General features: G+C 46.3%; 1 protein-coding gene and 2 long non-coding RNA genes across 8 annotated transcripts; 1 reads left to right on the forward strand and 2 right to left on the reverse strand.

The window, feature by feature from the left end:
* Positions 1–1,542: 1,542 nt before the first annotated feature.
* On the reverse strand, positions 1,543–6,773 carry LOC148663102 (uncharacterized). Of its 4 annotated transcripts, none has more exons than XM_088631352.1 (7): positions 6,481–6,773; positions 5,579–5,721; positions 5,030–5,168; positions 3,525–3,737; positions 3,032–3,310; positions 2,654–2,941; positions 1,543–2,415 (listed from the first exon to the last, which is right to left on the reverse strand). In XM_088631352.1, the coding sequence occupies exons 3-7, from the start codon at positions 5,079–5,081 to the stop codon at positions 1,892–1,894; spliced, it is 1,356 nt and encodes a 451-aa protein (XP_088487478.1). In that variant the 5' UTR covers positions 5,082–5,168; positions 5,579–5,721; positions 6,481–6,773; the 3' UTR covers positions 1,543–1,891. The 4 variants fall into 4 exon arrangements, with proteins under 4 accessions (XP_088487478.1, XP_088487476.1, XP_088487477.1 ...); XM_088631350.1 differs by having other exon boundaries at positions 3,525–3,851; positions 6,481–6,768; XM_088631351.1 differs by having other exon boundaries at positions 3,525–3,851; positions 5,503–5,721; positions 6,481–6,768.
* Positions 6,774–7,801: 1,028 nt separating this feature from the next.
* LOC148663103 (uncharacterized) lies at positions 7,802–22,180 on the forward strand. 3 transcript variants are annotated; one of them, XR_015936415.1, is made up of 4 exons: positions 7,811–8,534; positions 8,763–8,895; positions 19,941–20,002; positions 21,596–22,180. It is a non-coding gene; the product is annotated as an uncharacterized LOC148663103 (long non-coding RNA). The 3 variants fall into 3 exon arrangements; XR_015936414.1 differs by lacking the exons at positions 19,941–20,002; positions 21,596–22,180 and adding an exon at positions 13,216–13,916 and having other exon boundaries at positions 7,802–8,534; positions 8,760–8,895; XR_015936413.1 differs by lacking the exons at positions 19,941–20,002; positions 21,596–22,180 and adding an exon at positions 13,216–13,916 and having other exon boundaries at positions 7,810–8,534.
* On the reverse strand, positions 10,709–16,546 carry LOC148663104 (uncharacterized). The gene is made up of 3 exons (XR_015936412.1): positions 16,235–16,546; positions 11,720–12,004; positions 10,709–11,402 (listed from the first exon to the last, which is right to left on the reverse strand). It is a non-coding gene; the product is annotated as an uncharacterized LOC148663104 (long non-coding RNA).
* Positions 22,181–26,942: the final 4,762 nt, after the last annotated feature.

Below are 26,942 nucleotides of genomic sequence, written 5' to 3' on the forward strand. Positions count from 1 at the left end.
CCTGCAATAGACTAAGCAGTTTAGTGCCAAACTAATGGAACAGTGATTCCTATGGGACAGTTCCGAGTGTAGTAACAGCTTAATACTGAAATAATATAAACACCTCGTGATCTTAAGAATCTGTCGCTGTTAAAAAGTATTGTAATAATAAGCTAAAACTGTACTGCAGCCACAACACAGTAGACCTGATCATACAGAAAGATGTCACCACTATGTAGTATGCTCTCTGAAGGCACCAGTTCTGTAGGGTTTGGGCATTTACTGGGACAATTATTAATTGTAGCAGTAAATCACAAAATGATTCTTTTAATGGCTTTAGAATCCAGCCATGTGATATAACTCAAACAATGCACACACACAGGTACTAATACACGAGGATACATTTATTAATACATAGAATATGCATATAAACCTAACAGATCTTATCGAGAGGGTTATCGGAATACAAAGGGTATATATTCAGTTACCAAGAGTTACATATATCAAGAGGACATACATTCAGTATATCATTCATTTAGACCATTGTAATTGAACTTGGTTACAACTTCTACATTAGATACTCAAAACAAGTACATAACTCTTAGGAATTAAATTGATATCAACTGGTTGGGATAACAATTGAAATCTCGAGCTGTAATGCATTGAAGTTGAATACTCATTCAATCTCTGGGGATTCAGATCTCCTGCGGGCACAAAGAAACAGTTGCAGGCTGTTGCTGTCCAATCCGCGCTCTCTGGCTCGGTGCCAGGCTGTGCTGTGCGGCTTGCGACGGTGCGCTGCTGATGCTCACTGACCGGCTAGTTAGTGTTGGCTTTAACTAGCAAAGTTTGTGCACAGGAGAAAAGATGACTGTGGGTCCCAGCAAGTCAGGAAGAGGACCGTTTCGTTCCTAATGAAGAGCTAGTTCTGAATAGTGATTCAGCTGTCCACAGTTCTGACCTGTTCACGAGGCTGGCTGCTGGGCTAACCTCGGGTGGATCCTCTGGTTACTCTCTGGCAACCTCCGCTCTAGACTCTTAGAACAAAGGAAAGTTCTGGCACTCGGACACACTGACCGTTCCGTGGTTATCCGGGCTGAGTCTCAGGATGGTCAGGAGGCGCGCTGCGAAAATGTCCTGCCCTTGGGAGCCTTCTGCTCCTGGGCCGTCCTGCCCTGGAATTCTCCTTTGAATTCCCTTTAGAAAAGTCCACAGAATTCTTCTCAGGCTCTCTGTGTTGCCTGTTTTTACCTGGAGAAACTTTAGCTCGTTGATTGGCTGAAAGTTCCAGGGGCATCAGAGTCCCGCGTGGGTTACTCGGCCCTACCAGTCCCTGATTGGTTGATCAAGGTGATATATGAGTCACTTACTCCTGACACTTATCTGGCACTCCCTAGACAGATAGGCGCCAATGGATGACCATTGATCATGATAGCCAGGCTTAGCTAAGTGCATCCCCCTTTGGGAGCTGTCCCTTATCAAAAGAAAACATCTTTAAATCAGCCTGCATGAATAGTTGCTGCACCACAGAGATGAAGGGAGAGATGAGGCCTCAATTGGGAAAGCACAGCAACACTTAATTCTGTCTTATTAACAAGCATTGCCGCTACACCCCCAATATACTGCCCTGACTCTCCTCATCACCCCTGCAGTCTGTCACGCCCCACACTCTCCCTCGCAAACGACGTTACATTCCCGGAACCTCTGCTTCCCAATCTCATCCCTGATTGAACCCAGCACATTCTCACATGCATCAGATTCCTCAAATTCTCACTCCCTAACCAATCATCCAATCACACCCCTTTCCTTTCAGTATTTAAACCCCCTTCGCACACCTTCCCACGCTCACTATTGAGAAGCCTTTCTTAGTATTCTCCAGTGCGCGTTTCCAAACCTTTTGACTGATCTCCCGTTACGAATCTTCTGCTTCCGCCTCTTGACCTCGCCTTCTGGATTTTGCCTTTGAATTGTTTTGGATTTCTCTCGTTACCGGACCCTCTGCCTCCCTTAGCGACCCAGCCTTTGGATTTCGTCTTTTGGTTTGTCCCTTTGCTACTCTGTGCCCTGTGGGATTCCGGTCACGCATAAGGATCCTTCTATTCCACGTATCGGTTTCGTGACACAGTCTGTGTCCATTGGAGACAACAGGATCAGAGTGTCTGTCTCCTGTCTCCTCAGTCACCTGGACACCAGGGACCTGAGGACAGACTCCATTCTGACTACCAGTTTCTGGTTGATCTGCTGGAGGACTGATCGCTGAGCTGCTGTCATTCGGGGCATCATCTCTCCTTGTCAGTTCATAGGTCCCGTCATTCCTGATCGTCGTCCTTGATCTCCTCATCCCGACCCATACTCCCAGGATTGCCAGGATGACTCCAGCAACACCAACACCAGTGACCCCAGCAATCACTCCGACAGACCTGTGACGAAGAGGGTCTGATGTAGGAAACACAGAGGAGACAAAACACAGCTCGTCACACCTTCAAGAAGACATGAGGAGTCTCTTCCGATAGAGATACTGACCAGCAGACCTCTGATCTCTCTCCACAGGATCAAGAACTGGAGAAACTCTTTACACTCGAGAATGTCCTGCGGTTAAAAACCTCAAACTGAGAACAAGAAGTTAAGGGTTACAAGATTTGAGGAGTTCTCCTGCACCTCAGTCTAGTCTTACCCTCCACAGTGAGAGAGACAGTGCTGACGGCCTTCTGGATGTGTGAGAGCAAAACTGTATAGATCCCCTCATCAGACGCCCTCAGGTCCTGCAGTCTCAACTCCTGATTCTCCACCGACACTCTGTCTCTGTACTGGGGGACACAGCTGGCTGTGCTGTTCTGGACAGAGCACACTGAGGTCCAGTTTCCACCTCCTACAGGATCAAACAGCACCTCCACTGGCTCTCCAGTGAGCAGAGGGACAGACAGAGAGGCTCCAGGCTGCAGGGTGACAGTGACTCTGTGAGCTGAAAGACAATCAGGATAAAGGATGATATAAGAACACACTCTGTCAAGAATATAGAGCCCTCTAGTGACCCTACTGTAGATCTGCTCACCTCCCACAGTGACTGTCACAGTGCTGATGGTGTTTCCCTGAAGGTCCCTCACTGTGTAGCTCCCCTGATCAGCTGGAGTGAGGGAGCGCAGTGTCAGAGAGCTGTTCTGCACTGACACTCTGTGTTCATACCCGGGGTCAGGGGGCCCTGCGCTGCTCAGTAAGACTCTGGAAGACTGGGTAGATCCTGCAGGATCAAACAGCACCTCCACTGGACCAGTAGTATGGAGAGGGAGAGACAGAGAGGCTCCAGACTGATGGGTGACATTTTCTTCATGAGCTGAAAGCAGAGAGATGAACATCAGAATGTCAGCTGGGTTTGGATTATTTTAGTTTGCAGACTTTGAAAAGAACATTGAAAACAGCCTTGGAGTCTAATAAAGATGGACAGTGTAAGAACTGGGGACAAGATTATCCAGATGTGAACATTATCAGACACCTCCCACAGTGGGCTCAGCTGGACGCTGTTAAAACCGAGACTCTTGAGCTGTTACCTGTGACAGTGAGATAAGTGTCCTCCAGGAACTGCAGGTGGTCTCGCTCGGCTTCCCGATAGCACTCATACAGGCCCGTGTCGGAGAACGTCACAGCAGCGATGGTCAGGGAGTAATTTCCCAGTCTGGCCTTGTCTCCGGACATCTGGGCTCTGTGCTCGAACCCGGGTCCAGAATGAGGTCTTCCACCTTCGACATACAGCACAGGTCTTCCTGTAGACAACACCCATTTTACAGCAGGCTGGTCCACAGGGGCTGGATCCTTGGAGATGCAGGGCAGTGTAGCCGAGTCCAAAAATCTCACAGTGACAGGGCCAGCACAGGACTCTGGGAAACAACAGACGTGGTTTCAGACAGGCCTGGGGATCACCAAGGGGAGACATGCTACCCCCCTCCTCCCCCCCACCTGCTGTCAGCTCCAAGAAGTTACACACGCACACTGAAACCCTCCGCGTTTACGGTGAGTTACACTAACGGATGGTGTAATTTCAGTGTCTTCCGGTGAGGATATTATCAATTAGCCATCTCATTTGAATACCGGTATTTCTGGGCTTTTATTGTGACCAGTCAAAATAATTGTCTCCTTATTCACAGTGTAACCACAAGAGCTGCCGATGGAACCACAACTGCACTGTTAAAATAGCATTATTTGGCAGGTCCAAACTTGGTAGCTGTGAGTTGTCTTTTTTTTTAAGAAAACTGAAATAAAGTTTCAAATAGTTCAAATAAAGAGACAAGGGAGTCTCTCATTCTCATTTTGAATAAGCAGTTCGAGAATGTTTAAAAACATCAAACCAGCCTTCGAGCCACGTATTTATAAAGAATAAAGAATAAGAAACTGCTTCGCATTAAAAAACAAACAAACTGTACTATTTTAAAAGCAAATGGAATAAACATGGAAAGTACACAGAGAACTGGATTAAACAAGATGTTTTGCTTTGATAACCATGTACTAAGCTGCCCTAAGTGGTTTAATAACATATCAGCAAAACACTGGACACTCACACATCCAGCCACCACCTGGATGATGCAATGGCAGGCATAGTACACCAGTCCTCTCCCCACAAACCAACTCTCAGTGGGGAGGAGAGCAGAGTGGTGAAGCCAGTTCAGAGAGGGGGGTTATTAAGAGGCCATGATGGGTAAAGACCAGGGGGGGAATTTGGCCTTTTTTACTTTTTTACAGTCCAGTGTCCCAGTCATTATACCAGGGCATCAGGACCCACACAGACCACAGGGTGAGCACCCCCTGCTGGCCCCACTAACACCTCTCCCAGCAGCAACCTCAGCTTTCCCAGGAGTCTCCCCTCCAGGTACTGGCCAGGCTCACACTATCTGAGTTTCAGTGGGGGGGCTGCCAGCTGGGAGCTGCAGGGTGATACACCTGCCGGCTAAATGTAAGAACTGTTCCGGCGCCTCCGGGATCGTGTCGCGACGGTGGAGGAAACTGAACTCCAGCTGGAATCTGAAGGGAACTTGAATCGAAAGCCCGGAGCGTCACCCACCCGTGGTCCAGAGCACCAGTAAAAAGGCAGCAGGGATTGTCGGGAGCGCCATCCTGCCAGGAGGATCCCGGACGAGAGTCGACTCTCCCAATCTGCAGCTGAAGCGACACTGAACGGTCGCTGCAAAGACCACGCTAGTCTGTAAGGGGGAGATAAGAGATGTTTCAGCAAGAAAATTGGCATTGCCCCCTCCTGCCATAAGTGAATATAAACTGGGTAGAGAATACAAATGGAAAGACAGATTAACAGCTTGGATTCCCCCCCAAGGCAAAAACAAAAATCGTGACTGGGCAGAAGGTAACATCTCAGATAAACAATGAAACACTACAACGCTGGTTCCACCCGCACAGAAGACAAAAAAAATCAGTTGAGTTTGTGTATTTTGCAGGAAGCTACGCCACAGAGCCATGGGTCTCCTGAAAAAAAGGAAAGCGACCTGAAACTGCTCGGGAGCAACTTGCAACGGCACGAACCGGCACACACGCAGAGCCGACGAGCGTGGTGGGTTTCACCGTGTGTAGGACGGGGGGCGACTTCACGTATTTCAACCTGTTCTCAGCAGCAACCGAGTGTTTCCGGGGATCCGGAGCCTGGTGGCCCACAAACACACGCCTGGTGGTTTTGGGGTCCAGTCGAGTGCTCGGCTACATGGACGTCATAAGGAGAGGGGACGGGTAAAGGTTTATTCCGCGCTGAAAAAAAAAGAAAAGAGACAACACTTCGGCCTCGACTGCTGGAAGGGGAAACAAAATCTCACACGTGTATCTTTAAAACGGAGATTTAAAACGGAGTTACGTCGACAGAAAAAGACTATCGGAGGTGAAGGGCTCCGTTAGGCTTGATAGAGTTCACGAGCCCTCTTCATCAACCTATTTTAACACCCTCCTGTCAGAACAAGGAAGAACAAAACCCTTTTATTTGTGCCGAGGTACAGTAGGTCATCCGCAGATCCGCAAAACACGAAAACTCCGGCATTTCTACTCCACTTGAAGCACTTTCCCTTTACAAAACCCGACGCGTTTTAAACTTTTAACCAAAGAGAGACGCGTATTTAAACAGAAAAGGACTAGTCCAAAAAGATTCTAAGCGAATGACGAGACGGCTAAAAAAAACAACCACGCACTTTCTAGTCGCCAAATACATGTGTGCATTTTCTATCTAAAACTAGCAGGGGGACTGAGCATTTGGTTAACAGCAATCGAAAAAAGGAGAGCTGCTCGCCTCCTTTCTAAATCCACTCCCTTCTGTCTGGAATGATGCAGCTCGCAGCGGTTAAAATCGAGCTCTTCCCACCTGAGGATCAGTCGCACCTCCGCGCTGAGGAAGGTGCCGGGATCAGCACACAGCTCTGTCCTGCAGCAACACGCTCGCCAAGAGAGATTTCAGACTCATCCCGGCTGATATGCTATTTGCCCCCCCAGCAGTGATGTCTGAGGTCCTCGCACACTCACCTGCGCGTCCAGTCCGCCGGCTCTGTACTGCGTATCAGCTATTCTGCCATCCCGGCTTGTCTGCCGAGTTTCCGACAGTTTATATGCACATTACAGCGATACAAGTACCGCCTACTACGTGAGAATAAGATCAGAACAGCGAGGCTTTAGCTTCTACCCATAACTCCGCCCATTGCCACACCGATATCCGCGGGGATACCTGCGAAACTCTTTTAAATAGCAGACCCGTGACGAATTATACATATGGCAAATCCGTTGGCTTTGGGCCTAATCAGAAACCTGATTTGCACGGGTCAGGGTGGCGAATGTGCCGTCGCCTCAGAGTGTCTCCGTGACTTTTCTTAGAACGAGCGACTACAGGATAGTTTAAGGCCATGCTTTAAAAATAATTAGATCCCGTCAATGAATGAGTGAAATAAACTGGCAGAATCCTGTTAGGTAATCTGAAGAAAATTGAAATACCCCCACGCGGGATACGACGAACACACGAGTCTCCCCCCCTGTCAGTTGCTAAGAAGTTGCGTTTTGGCCTGCAGTTCTGCGCTAAACTTGAGTTGAAGTTCCTACGTTACTGCCCAGGGGTCTCTCCCACCTGTGAGCTTAATAAACCACGAGCAGACCCTGCTGCAGGAATCCGGTACCGAGGATTAAACCGCTCGTCTACCGCGCAGGAAACTGAACAGGGGTTCGGAATCTCTGAATTATCCTGACCGGTTCACTGATCTGCGGGCCACTATCGATGTGCATTTATTAATCTGTCCAATGCACGTGATAATGTTGGGTTTTTAAGACAACTGCGTGTGGGCGCTGTATATTTCCTTAATCAAACCACACTTAAGTCATACGGAGATACTTCAGACGCGTTAAGAGAATACATCGGTAATTTATTCATTTTTTTTTTTAAATACAGGCTGCATTTATGTGCACGAGCTAAATAAATACACGTAAATGTAAGCCTGATGCACCTGCATGAGCTAAGTGCGTTAGTTCTTTTGGGCGGGTTTTCTCATTTCAACGGCTAATATTTTAGCGTCCTCTAGAAGATATAAACTTGGGGTTTCTTCGCAAGTTCAGAACAATTTTTAGTGCGGAGTTGGGAGACAACTTTCTGCGGGCAAGTTCATTGCAGTGCTTATGAACCTCGGGTACATTATTAACCAGCTACTAGTCCGTTATTTCTCCTAATTGCAATGGCACATTTAGGACACAAACAACCTACCCAGTAACACAAAAAGCAAAAGTCAGCGAAGGGATTGAAAGTCTCGTTTAGTAGCAGTGTCGAAGTCATTCTCGTGTCACGCCGTCGCCTCTGACCTGCGACGTGGGTTTAACGCGAGTGGGCACACGGGGTATCGCGTTGTCCGGTCGGGCGCACATTCTGTCATTTTTTAAAATACTGCCCCATCCTCGAGTCTGACTGGTCTCTCCGGTCCGCTCTTGGAAAAAAGAAACGAGAGGCAAAACAGCGACCCCAAGCTCAAGCGCCGGCAGAGAACACTTCTTGAACCTCGTACGAAGGGGGAGGGGGGAGAACGACATTAAATGTCTTCGACCGTCCGAAGAAACTGGGTATGATTCATGTTGTGTAAAAATGCTGCCCCGCTTTGTTTCAATACGTTCAACCGCGTTTGAAACGAAAGAACAACAGAAAAACAGAAACTCCCCCAAAGCAGAGTCCTTTGAACTAAGAATAGCGGGGGGAAATGTGTCACCGCCCCCACGAGGGCTAAAAACTAAAAATAGCAACATTGCAAATCCTGGAGATTTCAGGGCGGCGCCGAGAACGAACAGAAACTCTCTCCCGAGACGCCTTCCAGCGATCCGGCAGCAGAGTGGGCGTCTCCGTCACCTGCTCTGTCAGGCCGGGGGAACACGCAGACAACTGCAGCCGAGGGACAAGCTCGAGTTTCCTCGGGGCGAGCTGGAGGTGAACGAAGCGAGTATCGGAGAACAACTTAAGCCGAGGGTCGTTGCGGGTCCGGACCGGCCGGCTTCAAAGCGGGTGAAACTCTTCTTCTGCCGTCGTCATCAGCAGCAGCAGCAGCAGGAAGGGGGTGAGTGACGAGCTCCGAGACAGAGGGGTTTTACAGATTCGGGGTCGATTTCTGGAGCTGAGAAAAGTGGGGGGGATAGCGGGTGAACTGAGGCGTTAAAGAGTGGCCCCCGGAAGGGGGTCAAACCGGCAGTTTGCTGATGTGCGAAACGCCGGCAGGAAAACACAACACAGCAAAACAGAAACGCCGAGTTCTATCGTGACGCACCTGTCACCTGTCCCCCAGCAGGTTGCAACCTGTTGGACAGCGGTATCGCCGAGACCTGTTGGAAGCCGCAGAAGATGGCTCATCTCCACCCCGACACGAGCAAAAACCGAGCGATCAGCCGGAGATAACCCGATCCCAAATGAGATGCGTCAAGGTAATGAACAACACTCATAGAACTCACATTTTAAAATGACTGGCGTTATATAATAATATTAGTAATAACACTTTATTTTATATAGCACCTTTAAAGGCGGCCTCTCAAAGCGCTTTACAGAATAACAACAGCAACAAAAATAGGCTTATTAGTAAATCTGTATACATAATATGTACGAAACATGGTTTTAATAAAAAAATGCATTGTATATATCGACTGTAAAAACGGCACAACTGATGCGGGAGTGTAGCTCGGCGGTGATCATTTCCTTCGGGACGAAGCATTTGTAGGACATTTTGGTTACACGACCTAGCAGAAAAAAAAGATGTCGGACGAAAGGGGCAACTAATTGTAACAGTCAACTAAAATTGCGAACGAACCACAACACCACGGATCCCGTGTTCTAATGAGAGAGAAAGGTGACGTCAGAACCACACTTACAGGTGCTCATTAACGCAGGGCCTGTAGTCCTGCGATGGTGATGTCTGAGATCGACTATTGAGAGAAATATCCCAGGGAGGAAAGCGAGCCGAAGTCTAGGCACACATCACTCGCGCTATCGCCGCCAAATCCAGTTCTCACTCGTTTTAACCCCAATGAAGAGCCCAGAGAATCATACCGAACCCATCTCCAGTCCAGTGATGACCTGGCCCGCCGAGACTCACACGGAACCGGTCTCTCCAGACAGCCCCCCCCCCCCATATCGGACAGCACCGGAGCTCAGGCCCAGCTGAGCAGGGCCGATCTGAACTGAACCGAACCGGCCCACCTCACACGCCTGCAGGCCCCGGGACAGTAGCACAGCTCCGGTAATCCGGTCATTGTATCAATTCATTAGTTTACTTAATAAATCGGGCCTGCTGACGGGTTTGTTTACGCCGGCAAAAAAACAACAAACAGCCGTCGGACACCAGGAGTGTCAATATAATCCTCAGTGGCTTGTAACCGCACTGACCCCCCCCCCCCTTCTCCTCACACACACCGACTCGGTAATTACACATGTGACGGAGCTCTGTCGTACGGCTCAGAATATGAGCTTCGGCAGGTCTCAGACGTCACGCAGCGGCGAGCGGAACCCGACCGGGAGAATAACGGCTTCTGCCAGCCCCCGCTAAAACCTCGGAAAAACTAAAGTTGCTGCTGGAAGAGGTGTTAGTGGGGGCAGCAGGGGGTGCTCACCCTGCAGTCCGTGTGGGTCCTAATGCCCCAGTATAGTGATGGGGACACTATACTGTAAACAAGCGCCGTCCTTCGGATGAGACATAAAACCGAGGTCCTGACTCTCTGTGGTCATTAAAAATCCCAGGGCGCTTCTCGAAAAAGAGTAGGGGTGTAACCCCGGCGTCCTGGCCAAATTTCCCATTGGCCCTTAGCAATCATGGCCTCCTAATAATCCCCATATATGAATTGGCTTCATCACTCTGCTCTCTTCCCCACTGAGAGCTGCTGTGTGGGGAGCGTTCTGGCGCACTATGGCTGCCGTCGCATCATCCAGGTGGATGCTGCACGTTGGTGGTGGTGGAGGGGAGTCCCCATGATCTGTAAAGCGCTTTGAGTGGAGTGTCCAGAAAAGCGCTATATAAGTGTAAGCAATTATTATTATTATTATTATTATTATTAACAGTATTGATACCGCACAGCCGAGCTTCGCCATCTCAAATCAAGAGCGGCCGAAACTTGGTGTGGGAAGCGTCAGTTCACCAAATTACCCACAAGAGGGCGACAGAGCTACATGTTTAAAGACCACAATCAGGCCAGATATCCATTTAGCACTTCGAATTGAGAAATAACGTCTTTGCAGTAAGAAAGACCATTTTCGTACTTACATTAAGTGTTTATTTATAAATTATAGAATAGACAGAGAAAAGGGACAATTAAAGGCACTTACAACACTACATATAACATGTTAACTACACAATTTAAGAGTACTTTGAAATTATTGTGCTCTAGAATACAAACTGCACTTAAACCACAAATAAATACATGCATGCATCCACCTAATAATAAACTTCCAGAAAAAGATTCCAAGTCCATGTTTTCATGATATCAGCATTTGTATTTTTTGTGCTCCAAGAACGCTTACAAATAAGGAATGTGGGCCGTTTGGCACTTCATACCAAATTCACTCAACAATCTCATTTTGAACCCAGATTCCAGTCCAGTTTTTGAAAAATCTTTGAATCTGTGGATAGAAGATCAAAGCAGCTCAATTTGTAGTACAAAATCAAGCTTATAAAGTCTGTCTACATTTTGAAAAACAGCTGCAGCTCTCAAAGCCACACAGAGAGCTCTGCAAGACAGCAAAGCTGATACTGCTCTGTAAAATACTGATCTACAGCACTGCCTTCAGACTGGACGGTTCAGTTCCTGGACACCAGAGGTTGTGTTTCCTTTCCACCAGCGATTCCTGGAGCCCAGGAGCCCAGAGATCAGAGCTAAGAAGAGCAGCAGGAAGGGAGGGATCAGCTGGAGGAAAAGAATTGGAGAATTCCCTCCACCGTCAGGATCTGCAATAATAGAGAGATTGTATTAATCTATCCATTTTCAATCATCATCTAAAGGTCATGGGGAAGCCCCAGATCTCTCCATCTCACACTGTCCCCGCATGTTGGACACACCTCTGTTCTCTCCCTCTCACACTGTCCCTGCACGTTGGACACACCTCCGATCGCTCCCTCTCACACTGTCCCTTCACACTGGACACTCACACTCACGCAATATTCAGAAACAAGTTTATTTTTCCATTACCACACATACCATTTTGACAAGAGCAGTGCATCTTTATAATGTTACAGAGAACTGAAATTGTCAGGAAACCTCCTACCTCCCACAGTGACTGTCACAGTGCTGATGGTGTTTCCCTGAAGGTCCCTCACTGTGTAGCTCCCCTGATCAGCTGGAGTGAGGGAGCGCAGTTTCAGAGAGCCGTCCCACACTGACACTCTGTCTCTCTACTGGGGGACACAGCTGGCTGTGCTGTTCTGGATAGAACACACTCAGGTCGAGTCTCCAGCTCCTGCAGGGTCAAACAGCACCTCCACTGGCTCTCCAGTGAACAGAGGGACAGACAGAGAGGCTCCAGGCTGCAGGGTGAGGACTTCTGAGTAAGCTGGGAAGAAAAAACAATCCAACTCAATCTTTCTGAAACAGGTGATGAGATTGAAAGATTTCTTTAGAATGACAAAAAAAATTGGGTGGCACAGTGTTTAGCATCGCTGCCTCACAGCACTAAGGCCCTGGGGCAAGTTCCTGGGGTGCTGTCTCTGTGGAGTTTGCATGTTCATGTGGGTTTCCTCCCACAGTCCAAAGACATGCTGGTGGGTTAACTGGCTTCTGGGAAAATTGGCCCTGGTGTGAGTGTCCTGTATGTGTCCTGTGTGATGGACCTGTCCAGAGTATGTGTGTCCTGTGTGTGTTCTGTCCAGGGTGAACCCTGCTTTATGCCCACTGATTGACAGAACAGGCTCCAGCTCCCATAATAAAAACAGTTTATAAACAGATATAACAGTTTCGTGTTAACCTTTACAAACAAAATGTTGACATTCATGCTGAAGCAGGATCGATATTCACACTGCACATTTCCAGCTCTGCAATATCACTACCGAAACATACTGCAGAAGTCCGAGTGAGATCCCCAAGATCTGCTAACAAAGGCTATCTCAACATATGTGTTAGAGCATACAAAAGTGACTTGTACCAATGGCTGCAACAACACATGCCCCTCTACATGTGTTAAAAGGGATAATAATAATGATGATGATAATAAAAATAATAATAATAATAATAAAAATAATTGCTTACACTTATATAGAGCTTTTCTGGACACTCCACTCAAAGCGCTTTACAGGTAATGGGGAATCCCACTCCACCACCAATGTGCAGCCCCACCTGGATGATGCTCTAGTCCGCTCACCACACACCAGCTCTCAGTGGGGAGGAGAGCAGAGTGATGAAGCCAGTTCATAGATGGGGATTATTAGGAGGTCATGATTGGTAAGGGTCAATGGGAAATTTGGCCAGGACGTCAGGGTTACACCCCTACATGGACATGTAACAAAATGCGATTTGACATGTTAAAAGTATGAAATATGACTTTTGTTTCTGGGCCTGTATGCTGTATATAAGAACTCGGTACCCCTTGCATTGAGCGTGTCCGTTCTGCAGGACAGACCCAGCACATGTTGCTTTCCTTATTAATCTCAATAAACACTGAATCTGCACAAGACTGCGTCCTACTCCTCTGATGAAGAATTTTCCCACAGGACATGCTAATGACAAATGTAATGTTTTCCAGATTTTTCACTATCATTTCTTCAACAGCGTCTGTTAGGGATCTGGTCTATTATTGTGGGGCTGGAACTGGAGTCTCCCCCCATCACACCTGTAAGGACTCTAGCAGCCAAGAGAGGGGAAAAGCGACCTGTCGCTGGAAGACGTGCAGGTAAATGTTCTTGGCACGATAACAAAGGTTGCAAAAGACATCGACACAGAGGTAACTGAAAGCTGTGCAGAGCAACAAAATGAAGACATCGTTGCTAAAGTGCTGCCAGTCCAGGAGGAGGATTTCGTCTACTGACAGAGTCCAACGCGTCAGGAGAGCCAACATGTGGACTTGCAAAGCCCAGAGCCATCATTATAGGATTCATCAGAAGGATGACGAGGGACATGCTGTGGCGAGCGGCCAGAGAGAACGAGTCTCTGAAGGCCAAAGACCTGAGGATTGCAGAGGATCTGTCTGCCGAGGACAGGCACACCAGGGACCAGCTGTGGGAAAGAGATCCGTGGCCAGTGACTGTCCAGCCCAAGAGATCTCCCTGTAGCGGTTATGAACGCGGTTAATGCTGAACACGGTGGTGTTGTTATCACTTTTAAGGGTTTGAAACTCGCAGTTCAGTAGCTTTCCCCCCCCCCCAAAGAGTTTTTTCTATATTGTTTGTGTCTTTTTCTATTTTCTCTATTAACCCCAGAGGTATTAGGAATATAGTTAAAAGAAAGGCGATTTTTCCATTTTGAAAAAAGAAGAGAGCAGACTTTTATTTTTATTTTTTTACAAGAAACGCCTTGTCACCAAAAGATCAGCCTGATTTTCAGTTTTGGAAAAGTCAATGGGGGGATGACATTTGGATTTCTAGTGGTACTAATCATTCAGCCGGTGTTGCCATCTTAAAGGGGCACTTTAAAGGGAAAATTCTTTATTATAAGATAGTATGGATGCAGTCCGATGGCAAATCAGTTCAATGTCCGGGCTACAGGAATATGTCCAGGATTACACCATGTGTTGTGAACAAGCACCGCGAGACCCCCCTCCTTTCCTCTCGGTGGCGTTTCTGTCTGCCTTCGAGTCCAGAATACAGTATGTTCCTGCAGCCACATCTTAGTCAAACACACGATACTGCATTCCCTATACTCCCTCCGCCTCCTCACCAGTGCTCCCAGTGCGTCCATCTTATAAGATAAGATCACTTTATTAGCCCTATACAAGTTCTTGCATTAGGGATTCATCTTTTCACAGACCCCAGCTTGCTCTCCATGAGACACACAGACAGGGAGAGAGAACCTGGGGGTCAGAGCCCAGGGTCAGCTATTTATACAGCGTCCCTGGAGCCGTTGGGGTTCAGGGCCTTGCTCAGGGGCCCAAAGGAGTAGGATTCCTCTGCCAGCCGCGGGATTTGAACCAGCAACCTTCTACCCGCAGATCCTGAGCCACAGAGCCTCCGCACCGCCCTATTATTCGCTAAGGACCTCACATTTCCCATAATGATCGAAGGAAGACAGGACTTAAATCTCCTTCTCTTCGCGTCGCACCGGGCCCTGCAGCCTCGGCGTTTCCTCCTCAGCTCCTCTGGGACTGATGGCTTCTCCCCGGTTAGTAGAGCCGGACTGTGTTGGGGATGAGCCTTGACCCCATGGAGGTGGTGGCTGAGAGGAGAATGCTGACCAAGCTCACAGCCATCATGAACAACACCTCTCATCCGCTTCATGGGACTGTTACTGGGCAGCGGAGCACATTTAGCAATAGACTGCTCCAGCAACGGTGTTCAAGGGAACGTTTCCACAGGTCTTTCCTCCCGGCGGCTGTCAGGGTGTATGACGCTGCCCTAGGCTAGGACTGTTAGTCCTTCATTTGCTCCTCTATGGACAGCATGTTTACTCCATTGTACTTTTTGGACAATCAGTCTGTGTAAACCTATGCACATTTTGCACAGATTTTATTGTTTTTACAGTAACTATGATCAGCACATTTTCCACACACACCTATGTATTTATTTTTAATTATTTTGTTTATCTTTTGTTTTATAACTATTCTGATGTCTGTTTTGCTTGTCTTGGGCTGGACTGCTGTAACACATCAATTTCCCTACGGGATTAATAAAGTATTATCTATCTGTTCCTGCAGCCACATCTCAGTTAAACACACGATACTCCATGCTCTACACTCCCTCCGCCTCCTCACCAGTGCTCCCAGCGCGTCACGTGTGTAAACACTTACTCTGCAGCTATCTGCATTACAACCGGAAGCAAACAGTGGTCCGAGTAACAGCCAAAAAGTAGTATCTCGACTCCCTAGTATCCATCTTGTTGTGTGATCGAAAATCGACCCGCCGGCAAAGAAAAGAAAGAAAAACCAACCGAAAGAAAAGAAAAGACGACAAACAAGACACAGAGGTGCTGTAACAGGCAGGATGCCACCAGCACGCCTCCATCTCGAAAGAAATAAAAAAAATACTCTTCGGATTATGGTCATCTTCCTTAGATAAAAGGACCGTTAACCTGCTGCTTGTCACTTCATGTGAGCTGCTTGCAACAATCGTTGTCCGTCTTGTTAATAAAACCATTCTACCATCTTGTGCGTCTTGGGCTGGATAGTAACACGCCACACACACCCAGGGATCATAAAATCGGCGATCGGCCTCACAAAACGTCGATCGCTCTATAATGCTCCGAGCTCTTACATCTATTATTAAGTGACCTTATTTTTTTAACTTTAATTTTGTGACTTGATCACATAATTTACTTCATTACGTCTGGCGGTTAAATGTTTGTTTTTTTTCCTCTTGTACCCGTTTCTGATCCTCTGGTTGTATTTGTAAATTATTTATAATTTAATTGTTTAATATTTAAAAATAAAGGATACAAGCACCACCTTACAAGTAAACGTTGCTCTGTTCGTCATAAAATCATGCCGTCGACCTGGACTCCCGTGTTATACGCAAGAACAACGGAAGAGATATCTCGGAAGCCACTGCAGCGTTCATCCCTCTTTTTGCAACATTTCGGAGTGCAAGTGCCTGGGGCCTACGCACCCTGACCAAATCCAAGAAAAGGAAAGGTGACCTACCTGCCCCGAGGGGACGGAGTTTCTCCAATGTTAAAACATCACAAGATGTGTAAAGGCCGTTATGAAGGGCCCCAGAAACACTCAGACGAGTGAGAGACACCATGGCAGGCTGATTTGTGCAGCTCCCGAACTCTTTGCATCTCTGCGGCTTGGCATCTGTTCCTGAGCCCCGTCGATCGTTTCCCTTTCTTCATATTCTCTCTTTTTTTCCACTCACTCCGCTGTGAAGCAGTTCCTTCTTGGGTGTTTTCTAGAAACCCAGTGAGGAGTCGGGGAACCTCCCCCGTCTCCACTGCGCAGGCGCTGCAGCCCCACTGCATGCCAACAGGGCGAGTCCGCTCTTCTATTTTTACAATATGTTTCTATACGCTAGAGCAGAGGTTCCCAGCCTATTACAGCCATAAAAACTTACGCGGCCAACACAAGGACCAGCCCGTCCTCACCGTTTTGAAACGGGCTAGCTCTATACCTCACCAGTAACCTAGAGAGAAAAGCTGCAAGCAGAGGTCTGGCTCAACATTAAGCTACTGTATTCGGTCTTTAGTGCCACCAGCGCAGAAACTCAAGTTTCACAAAGATATGTTGTCGGAAACGGCATCAAAAATGTCACTGCTTTGTCTGAAAGACCAGGATACTCCGAAGTAACATGAAGCCAAAACTTGGTTAAGCATTTCTTTGAAAAAATCAATTTTAAAGCACTGTCACAGGATAGACTGTCTTCCTTTGTGCTCAAACTTGCGAGGGGCACTTCGCATAAACTCACAAAAGGATTTTCAATCCAGCTAAACCGAACATCTGGAGCCGGGAAGTAGTCGCGCAGTTGGGTCCTCAAACTTTGCAGGTGCTCTGTAAATAACTCTGTGATAGAGGCTGGTAGCTGCATTTGTTCTTTTGTAAGAAAATCTGACACATTTTCACACGAGTCGTAGTTTGACCGGTCGACACGTTTGGCCCGCATTTCCAGTTTCTTTATTGTGGCTTCTATTTTACTTCGGACGTGACAAATCGTCACTGCTTTACCTTGAAGACCAAGGATGAGTCCATTTAAGTGACTGAAAATCTCCGCAAGATAAGCCAATTTAGCGAGCCGCTCGAAATCATTGAAACGATTTGAGAGCTCAAATTCTGAGTCGGATAAAAGAAATTCTTACTTCATCACGCAACTCAAAAAGCCGAGTAAGCACCTTGCCCCGAGAAAGCCATCGAACCTCGGTGTGCAAAAGAAGCTGAACATGATCACTACCCATTTCTTCACATAGCACTCGAAGTAAGTGTGACTGTACAGGCCTGCTCTTTATGAAGTTGACTATTTTAACTGCCTCATCCAAAACACTCTTAAGATCTGCTGACATTATTTTGGCAGCCAACGCTTCTAGTGACTGGAGACAAAAAAAGGAGACAGAATTTTAAAATAGAAATAGACACTTGACAGCCAGAAGAATTCCCAATTGTAAAAGCTAAAACATGATACTTTTTACGTACATATTTCCATCATATGTCTCCCCTTTTGATTCTTTAAATTTCTAATAGAATTTAAATTAAAAAAAGGAATTCAACTTTAAAAGCATGAATAGAGGGGGCAGTATTAGACCATTGACCTCTGTGGAAAATACCATTTTGCAAATCTATCCCAAACAGTTTTGTTTATCTGCAGTTAAGAAAGAAAGGTAACAAAGATTCATTCTCATTATTACAAAATACAGATAACACACAATTGGGCCACTAGCCAGATTTTGTTATCATACCAAATCGGAATAAATATGCTTTTATTTTGATACCCTCTATCTTTATGATTCCAAATACAATATGTATATGGTGAAAAGTTATGCTTATATATTAAAACCAAATACAATAGAACTTGTTTAAGAAAGTTAGATAATTTAAGAGGAATTCTACTAATGTCAAAGTGACATTTTAACAAAAATTCCATATCACGTTTATATGGAAAAACCAACTTGGGAGGGAAATTCCATATACTCATTTTTTTTTTCTAGTACAATTTCTAATCTCCGTGAGCAGAGAGAGAGAGCGAGTTCAAGGTTACTAAATGTTCGTGTTGGGGCTTGTCTGGATTCATCCAATCACAACGGCGGAGGTGTAGGGCTTCTCTGTATTTATCCAATCACAATGCGGCGGAGGTCGAAGTCCTGCCCACAGACTGTAGCTAGTGCGCGTAGTTAGCTTCTTCAAACCTGCCGCGAGCTTTGCTTCTCTCTGTCGGGGACTGATCCACCGGCACCTCGCTGCTGTCAGACAACATGATAGAAACTAGCGTGGAAGTTGAGTGCATCTTGGAGGAGTTGGATGTCTGACCAAAAACTTCCTTTAGTTTGGGTTGTGGGCTTCAGACAGGATGAATAGTTACTTTCTTCCTTGCGGCTTCAGGCAGCCCGTGCACGGAGGTTTAAAACTGGTGAAAAGTAGCGCGGTGACATTTAAAGCAACAGAGCAGAAGTAATGAGTAAGATAGAGCCGGTGTTGAGCGCTGGAGACCTGCAGCCGGGCGGGGAGGTGAGGCAAAGCGACACCTGTCGTTCTGTAGTTTATACTGACACGGAAAAGTGGACCAGTGGAGTCATTTGCCAGATTTGTCAATGACAGAGTGTAGATATTTTACCAACCAGTCTCCTTACTTTGACAAATACGACGGTCTCTGTTTTAGACTCCAGTTTGTGGCGTCTGAATTCAACGTTCTGCTGTTAAAATACGATAAACTCGTTGCATTCTTAGGGAGAGATGAGAATTCATTAAAGGCGTCGCTCCTGGAAATCTCACAACATGGTGGTCACAGAACGGTTTTACATCGCGACGTGTTTGATAAAATAAGCTTTAAGAATGAAATAATGCATAGATTCCTTCATAACCGAATCTCCAGGTGTGTTGCAGCAGAGCACAGATTTACAGAGAATTCAGACGGGATGGCTGTGTGGTCAGGCTCTGAGTGGGGATCTCTTATTTTCTGAGAAATCAAGAATATGCATTTGGAGGGTCTCCAGGGGGTTTCTTGGAATGGCACAGGACCTGAGTACTGCATCTGGTAGCGGGGGACACCTGTGTTACACCTAGATTACCAGGCTACATTAAAGAGGAACTGCAGTCCCAGGTTCTCAGACCGGTTATTAAATCTCTGACAAAATAAATTAATTGTAGGTATAGAAACATTGTACAAATTTCAAAATACGGCACAGAATCGTGAATTTTGTGAAAGTACTGTAGGTCGCTATGTTCTGGCAAACCCCTGGTCTCGCCATGGGCACGACTGAGAATCCCAACAAATTGTGATGCGGCCCTTCCTGCTCACTAGTCCCTGTGATGACAGATGTACGGATGTACGAGCGAATACGTCCAGGTTGTGCAGCAGACGTTTCACATAGAATTGTTCCAGCATGATCTGCAGGCTGAATTAAGAATGAAACATATTGGTGGGCAAATCCATTTGGAAGTCAAGAGCAGGATTTCTACTGGATTAAAAGAGACAGATCCACAAGCCTGAGTGGACAGTGTCACAGGGCCGCTCCACCTCACTGGCAGTTGTGTTTCCCTCGATTCATTCTGAATCACAGAACACTGCGGCGATTCAGTGTAAGTCAGGAAATTAGAGGTTTTATATGTTCCTGTTTTACATCAGCAAACAGTATCTTTCTAACCCTGATATATAAAAAAACATGGTAGTTCCCTCTTTAAGGTCCCTTGTCTCTTTCCCCAGGGTGAATCTTACGATGCGACTTCCTGTGTTGGTTTTCTTTCTTTTGCTTGCACTGACAGAGGGTGAGTATCAATTTCCATTCACAAATTTATATTTCCTGTTGATTTTCACTCTCAACAATTCACAAATCCCCTCTTGGCACACCTGACCTGTACTGACCAGAGGAGCCCCAGATCACAGAATCTCACACTGGACACCTCTGATCTCTCCCTCTCACACTGTCCCTGCACGCTGACCAAACCTCTGATCTCTCCCTCTCACACTGTCCCTGCACGCTGGACACACCTCCGATCTCTCCCTCTCACACTGTCCCTGCACGCTGGACACAACTCCGATCTCTCCCTCTCACACTGTCCCTGCACGCTGGACACAACTCCGATCTCTCCCTCTCACATTGTCCCTGCACGCTGGACACACCTCTGATCTCTCCCTCTCACACTGTCCCTGCACGCTGGACATGCCTCTGATCTCTCCCTCTCACACTGTCCCTGCACGATGGACACACCTCTGATCTCTCACTCAGACTGGGCACTCTTTATTTTCCATAATCTCTTACAAAATAAGAATTGAACCTGTGAAAATATACATTTAATATTTAATAAGGTTTGGGGATAAATTCAGAATAATTTGTGTGTGAGAGGTGTATTTTTCAGCAGTGTATCGGTTTTAAAGTTTTTTTTTCTAAAAAATATTTATCCAGTTGGATTTGTGCTGCAGATAAAAATGTTTAGGGGATATCTGCATGTTTTAAAACCCTAAATGGTGTTGTGTAGAAGTTAATAGGATAGTAAATGAAATCACACATCTCATTTCTCATGATATTAAATAAGTGACCATTAATATGACAATTATTAACTAAGAACTCCTTGAGAATCGGCTAATCAAACTTCACATTTGTTTTTGGTTGGTGAATATAAGTTTTTACAAAGATTTATCAGTATTCTTATTCTTATTGAAATAAATGAAATAATGTTGTTGACTATTGCCAGATACACTGGAGGTGTGTTTGGGTTTGCCTTGATCTACACTGTTTCATCTTCTGAAAGAGACTGAGCAGCAAAAACTGAAAATTGACACAAGTGCCTAGTCCAGCTTATCATAGATGCAACCGCTTCTGATATCCAGGGTTAGAAGAGATGGTAGTTCCCCAACATGGAGCAATATTATTGCACATACAGTACAATGAAATGCACAGTATTAATATAGGAGGTGACATTGGTCACAAATTAACTATTGTGTTTAAACTGAATAACTTTCTCGTATAAATGAGTTAATTTTTTTTCCTCTGTGGCGCCAATAAGCTTCCATAGGAAACAAGACCCTGAATGAATTAATCCTAGTTTCATTCAATAATTTTTCCAGTCGGTTAGAAATGGAGGTGAACAGTGTACCAGTTTCCCCTGATCTGTCTGATCACACTCTTTTAAACTGGAGTAAAAATGTGTTGTCTCACATGTGTCTCACTGTGTAAGCTTTGCCTGGAGTCTCTGGTGTTTAGCATGATCACACCCTTTTAAATTGGAGTCAAAAGGCATAGTTTCTCGTGAATAGTGTACAGGAGTGTCTCGCTGTGTTTCCTATGATCACACTCTTTCAAACTGGATTGAAAGACCTTTGTCTCTCGTTGATGTTGCTCCGTCCTCATTGTCTCCCAGCATCGTCTGCAGATGCGGATGTGTCTGTGAGAGTCGGCGACGAGGTCACTCTCCACTGTGATGGGACCCCTGCATCCGGAATCCCCCCAGAGCAGCTCCTTTTCTTCTGGAAAGCGGATGGGCGCTATGTCAGAGCACAACCTCAATAAATTACATTCAACTGAACTAATTTTTATTTATTAAATGTAAAAAAATATATCTCAGGGCAGATTTCTATCGAAACACAATATGATCGTTTACATTATATTTTTGGAAGAATGGGACTCTTCATAAGCAGCTAGAGATGTTTTTTTTTTTTTGTCCTTCAGAGATCCTGGGAGGCAAGAGCCTACCAACCATGAAGCTCTGAGTAAATGAACACAAGATTGGACTGGAATCGGGGTTAAAAATAAGACTCTTGGATCAATTAGCTACAAACTGCCAAGCGGCCCATATTCCTGATCTAATTTGTATCCATTCTTGTAGCACTAAGAACAATTGTTGATAAGGATCGCGAAAATATCCGGACCTCCGATGTTTTTATGGAACATTATTAGTCAAATGTGCACAATTTGTACTTGAGAGTAAATAATTTCCCTCTTGAAAGTGTCTCATGCTGTATATGCCTTTATCCTGACTTTTTCCATTCCCGACTGTTATTTTTTAATGAATTTGTGTTTTGAAAAAAGTTGTATCTTTCTGGGCTGCACATATAAAAACGTCTTTGCGATAGAAAATGCAGTAATTGGGAAAACTAGTCTGCTTTTGCACCTGTGGCGCGCTCTTGTGGTTTAATGCGAAAGGTTTCCTAGACTGAGCTTGATCTTATTTATTTCGCGAAGAGCGGCTGTGTATTAACACTGTAAACAGTGACTCAGGGCAGAATTCCGGGATAGTGTCATTGGAGTTATTCTCCTAAACCCGCTCGTTCACCTGAGTCAGTCCCGCAAGCCGCTTCGTAACGTCAGTCCGGTCTGAAACCCGCAGAAGCTCATTATCTGAGCCGTCACGGCCGTAATAGGACCCAGTTCGGCACAGGCTGTCTGGAGAGACCGGTTCCGTCTGGGTCTCGGCGGTACCAGTCAGTCGTCACTGGACTGGTAATGGGTTTTGCATGATTCTCTGGGCTCCTCATTGCGTTTTTAACGCCTGATAACTAGGTCTCGATCTAGGTTGGACAGCATATTATCTACATGTGAACATTTGTAGGAGCAGAGCTCAACTCCTCTCTGGCTGCTGGAGAACTGACGTCACAAGAGCAGCGCTCTGAGGGGTGTGTGGCTGCGGGGGGCTGACCGACTCTCCTATTGGTCCATTTCTTTTATTTAAATAGGGGCGGTTACCCGTCCTGTGTGGGTGAAGTGACTGAGCCATCCAATAAGAAAAGCGGGTATAATTAGCCACGCGAGTTCGTCCAATCAGAACGCCTCGTTCGCGAAACCGAGTCCCTCCTCCTGTGCCGCGGGTCAGTGGCCTCTCTCCTGTCAGGTGTCGGAGGACGGCAGTCGCCGGTAGCAAGCGGCGCTGGGCAGCACGGAGAAAACTTCCGACAACAGAAGACACGAGGGTTGTGACCGCAGGAGAGATTTAGGATGAAAACGATAAAGAGGAGCGGGGCGGTGTGAGTTGCACCAAGCTCAAGCAAGACGGCGCTGGACATGGGTCTGTCGTTGCTCAAGGCGAACACACACGTCGATTTGAGTTAGTCTGCCCCCCCGATATTCAGCCACATAACCGCTGCAGAATAAAAGAAGAGATATAAGAGAGATATTTAATACAAGTGACCGCTGACAGTTGGATAGGAGACCAAGAAGACATTGGGGCTCATTGGGAAGAGCTCTTGACTTGTAGCCCGGGAGCTGTGGGTTCCAGTCCTTGGTAATAGAGGAGGTTTATTTTCCATTCTTACTTGACATTCACACATGAGTCAATAAAGGTCGGGTGCTTTGTTTGCTGTCCTATAGAGTAGTGCATAGGGAGGGATCTATACTCTTAGCTGATGCATCAGGGGTTCAAACGCTGGGAGTTATGTGAGCTTTGCTTTCAAGCTCAGGTGTACTACCACGTTGATCAATAAAGCGATAGGTGATCAGGGTGCATGGCCCTATAGAGTAATGCCTAAGGTTCTGGACCTATGGCTGGATTGTTCTGGGTTTGAATCATGGGTGGATTTTGGTTTATGTTTAATGTGTCCTGACATGAACACACTGATAAATAAAAAGAGGGGACTGGGATGCACGTGGCCCTATAGTGTTGTGGTTAAAACTCCATGCTGCTAGCTAAAAGGGTGGAGGTTTGAATACCACGTGTTTCTTTTCACTTTAATTCTCTCAGACATCAACACACTGATAAATAAAATGATTGGGGGTAGTAGCTGTGCAGCCCTTTAAGATAGTGGTTACGGCCCCAAGCTCAGGGAAGGGTGGTTGTGGGTTGAAATCCTGTCTGTGACTCCTGCTTTAGTTCCATTTTAATCATTACTTAAATTTCTTGTGGCTGTGTGACTCTATAGAAGAGTCTCTAGGCTTATGACTTGTGGGTTTGAATCCTATTGGGGCCTTAATGATTCTTTCCAATTCCATTCGAGTGGGTTGATGGTTGTCTGGCCCTGTGGTGTGGTGGTGAAGAGTGTGAGGCTGCTTTCAAGGGTTGTGGGTTCAAGTCCTGCTTTGCACCCCTGGTTTCCTTTTCAGTTATAGTCTCACAGAGAAGGACACATTGATAAGGAAAGAGATTGGGGATGGGACAGTGTGGTGCTATAGAGGGTTGGTAAAGGCTGTGGGTCTGTAACTCTGGGAGTGTGGGTTCAAATCCTGCCTCAAGCCAGGTGTTTATTTTTAATTACATTCTTTATAAGAATAACACACTGATAAGGAAAGAGAGTGGGTCTATGTCTGGGTGCCTTTGTAGAGTAGAGGCTAAGACTGAGCTTATGGCTGATTGGTTGTGGGTTCAAACCCTCTCTGAGACCTGTGGTCTGTTTTCAGTTTAAGTCTTCCTGAAATGTCAACACACTGATAAGTGTGAAGAGAGTGGCGCTGTGAGTGTGTGCCTCCATAGTGTGAAGGTTGAGGCTATGGGCTCACAGTCTGGTGGTTGTGGGTTACAATCTTGCTGAAACAGGTCTGCTTGTAGTTTAGTCCTTCTTGACAGAAAGGTGTTGATAAGTCAGGGGAACTATAAGGGTAGGTGGGGGGATCAATAGAAGAGAAGGTAAAAGACTGTTCTCCCAGGTTCAAGACCAGGCTGGGTGCTGAGCTCAGGAGTGAGCAGTGACAGTGGCAGGGGCAGGTAACTGGGTAAGGAGGAGAGAGAGAGCAGAGTAACTGGATGAGCCCAGGGTGAGGGGTTCTGGGGTTTACCTTCTACTGAAAATTTTCAAAAACTATCAACATATTCAGTAGAATGTGAACCCAAGAGCCCCTCACCCTGGGCTAATCTAGATACTCTGCTCTGTCCCTGCTACCCACTCACTCTCTCCTCCTTACAACCAGTCAGCCACAAGCCCAGACTCCTAACCTCTGGGCCTAAAAGCTCAACCCCTATCTGTTTACTTAGCAATGTGTTACTGTTGCTAAGAATTATACTGACAAACAACATGCAATTATTGCCAGGATTTGAGCCCACACCCACTCAGCCACAAGTCCAGAGTCCTAGCCCCTACTCAACAAAGACATACACTCACAGACCCATTCTCTTTACTTATCAACGTGTTACTCTTATTAAGAGTGTAATTGAAAAGAAACCCCTGGTCCTGAGGCAGGATTTGAACCCACACTCCCAGAGTTACAAGCCCACAGCCTTTACTAACTAAAGGGCCAAACCAGGTCATCTCCAATCTCTTTCCTTATCAATGTGCCCCTCTCTGGGAGACTGTAACTGAAAATGACACTTGGAGGTGTATTTGAACCCACAACCTGACAAACATGAGCGCAAAGCCTTCACCCCTACTCTACAGAAATTGAAAGTCAGAAATTGAAAAGAAAGCTCCCTTTCTAACCAGGATTTGAGCCCACACCTTAACACCTATGAGCACAGAGCATTAAACTCCAAACCACAGCACCATGTTCCCCTGACCTCAGTGTCATTATTTATGAAGGTTCTGATATTTAAGTAAGAATTAAAGTGAAGATCAGGGCTTAAATTGGATTTGAACCCACCACCCACTCCCAAATCTAGGGATGTAACCACTATGCTACAAGCCTGCCCACATACAAGAGATCAATCTCTTTATTTATCAATGTGTTGATGTCAGTAAGAATGAACTTGAAAACAGACAGGCTGCAGCATGCAAGACCAGAACCCCATATCTTAATCTCTCCTCTACAGACCCACCCTGACATAGACCCCCCTTTTGTTTATGTATGAACATGTCTTAACCCCCAACCCTATAGGCCCATATCACCACAGCACTAAACTCTTTACTTATCAATGTGTTACTATTAGTAAGAATTTGCTTGAAATGAAATCACAGGTCTCAGGTAGGATTTGAGGCTGCAACCACACATCTAGGAGATGCACAGTCTAAACCTATACTCTATAAAGGCACACACACAGAAAGTCTAATCTCTTTATTTATCAACCTTTTAATATCAGCAGGACTTGACAACAAACCTGCAGACTCAGGCAGGACTTGAACCCCCCACCAGCTGGGTGCAAGGCTCAAACCTACACCACCCATGCCACAAACCCCATCTCTTCACTTACCAATCCGTTTCTGTCAGTAAGAATAAACCAGAATCTTCCGATGACGTGTCTATCGGCTTAACTTCTACTCTACAGGATCACACATGCACACACACACCTACCATCCCCATCTATCTATCGACGTGGAGATTTCAGTCAGCATTCAATTGAGGAAAAAAATAGATACTGCTATCACTCAGAATCGGAGTCCACAGAGTGAGCACACCTCTGGCTAATGAAGATGAGAGAGAGAGAGAGAGAGAGAGATCAGGCAGGAGCAGCTCAGTATTTAGAGATATGGAGAAGATAGGTGATTAAACCACTCATGTGGCTGCACACTAACTCAGCCCCTCGGTAGTCCAGCGAAGCAAAAAGCAGAGGATGGGACAGCAGAGGACATTGGTGCCCTGCGAAGCTTCTGTCAGAGTCAGGGAGACAGACACACACACAGGTGGGGCTGGACAACACAGGATGTTAAAGCTGCCCGTTCCCCACCCCCGCCAAACTTTGTGTAAAGAAGCGCCTTCTCTGTCCTGTCCTGACTGGAGGATCTTATCCAGCTGTGTCTTGACGGGCACCAGGCGATCCTCTTTAACACCCCGGCTGGGCAGCTTGTTCCCCACCCCCACCACCCTTTGTGTAAAGTAGCGCCACTCGTTCTCCTTTCCAAAACGCACACCCT

The sequence above is a fragment of the Lepisosteus platostomus genome, chromosome 5, assembly GCF_059453375.1.
Source record: "Lepisosteus platostomus isolate fLepPlt1 chromosome 5, fLepPlt1.hap1, whole genome shotgun sequence".
NCBI lineage: Eukaryota > Metazoa > Chordata > Actinopteri > Semionotiformes > Lepisosteidae > Lepisosteus > Lepisosteus platostomus.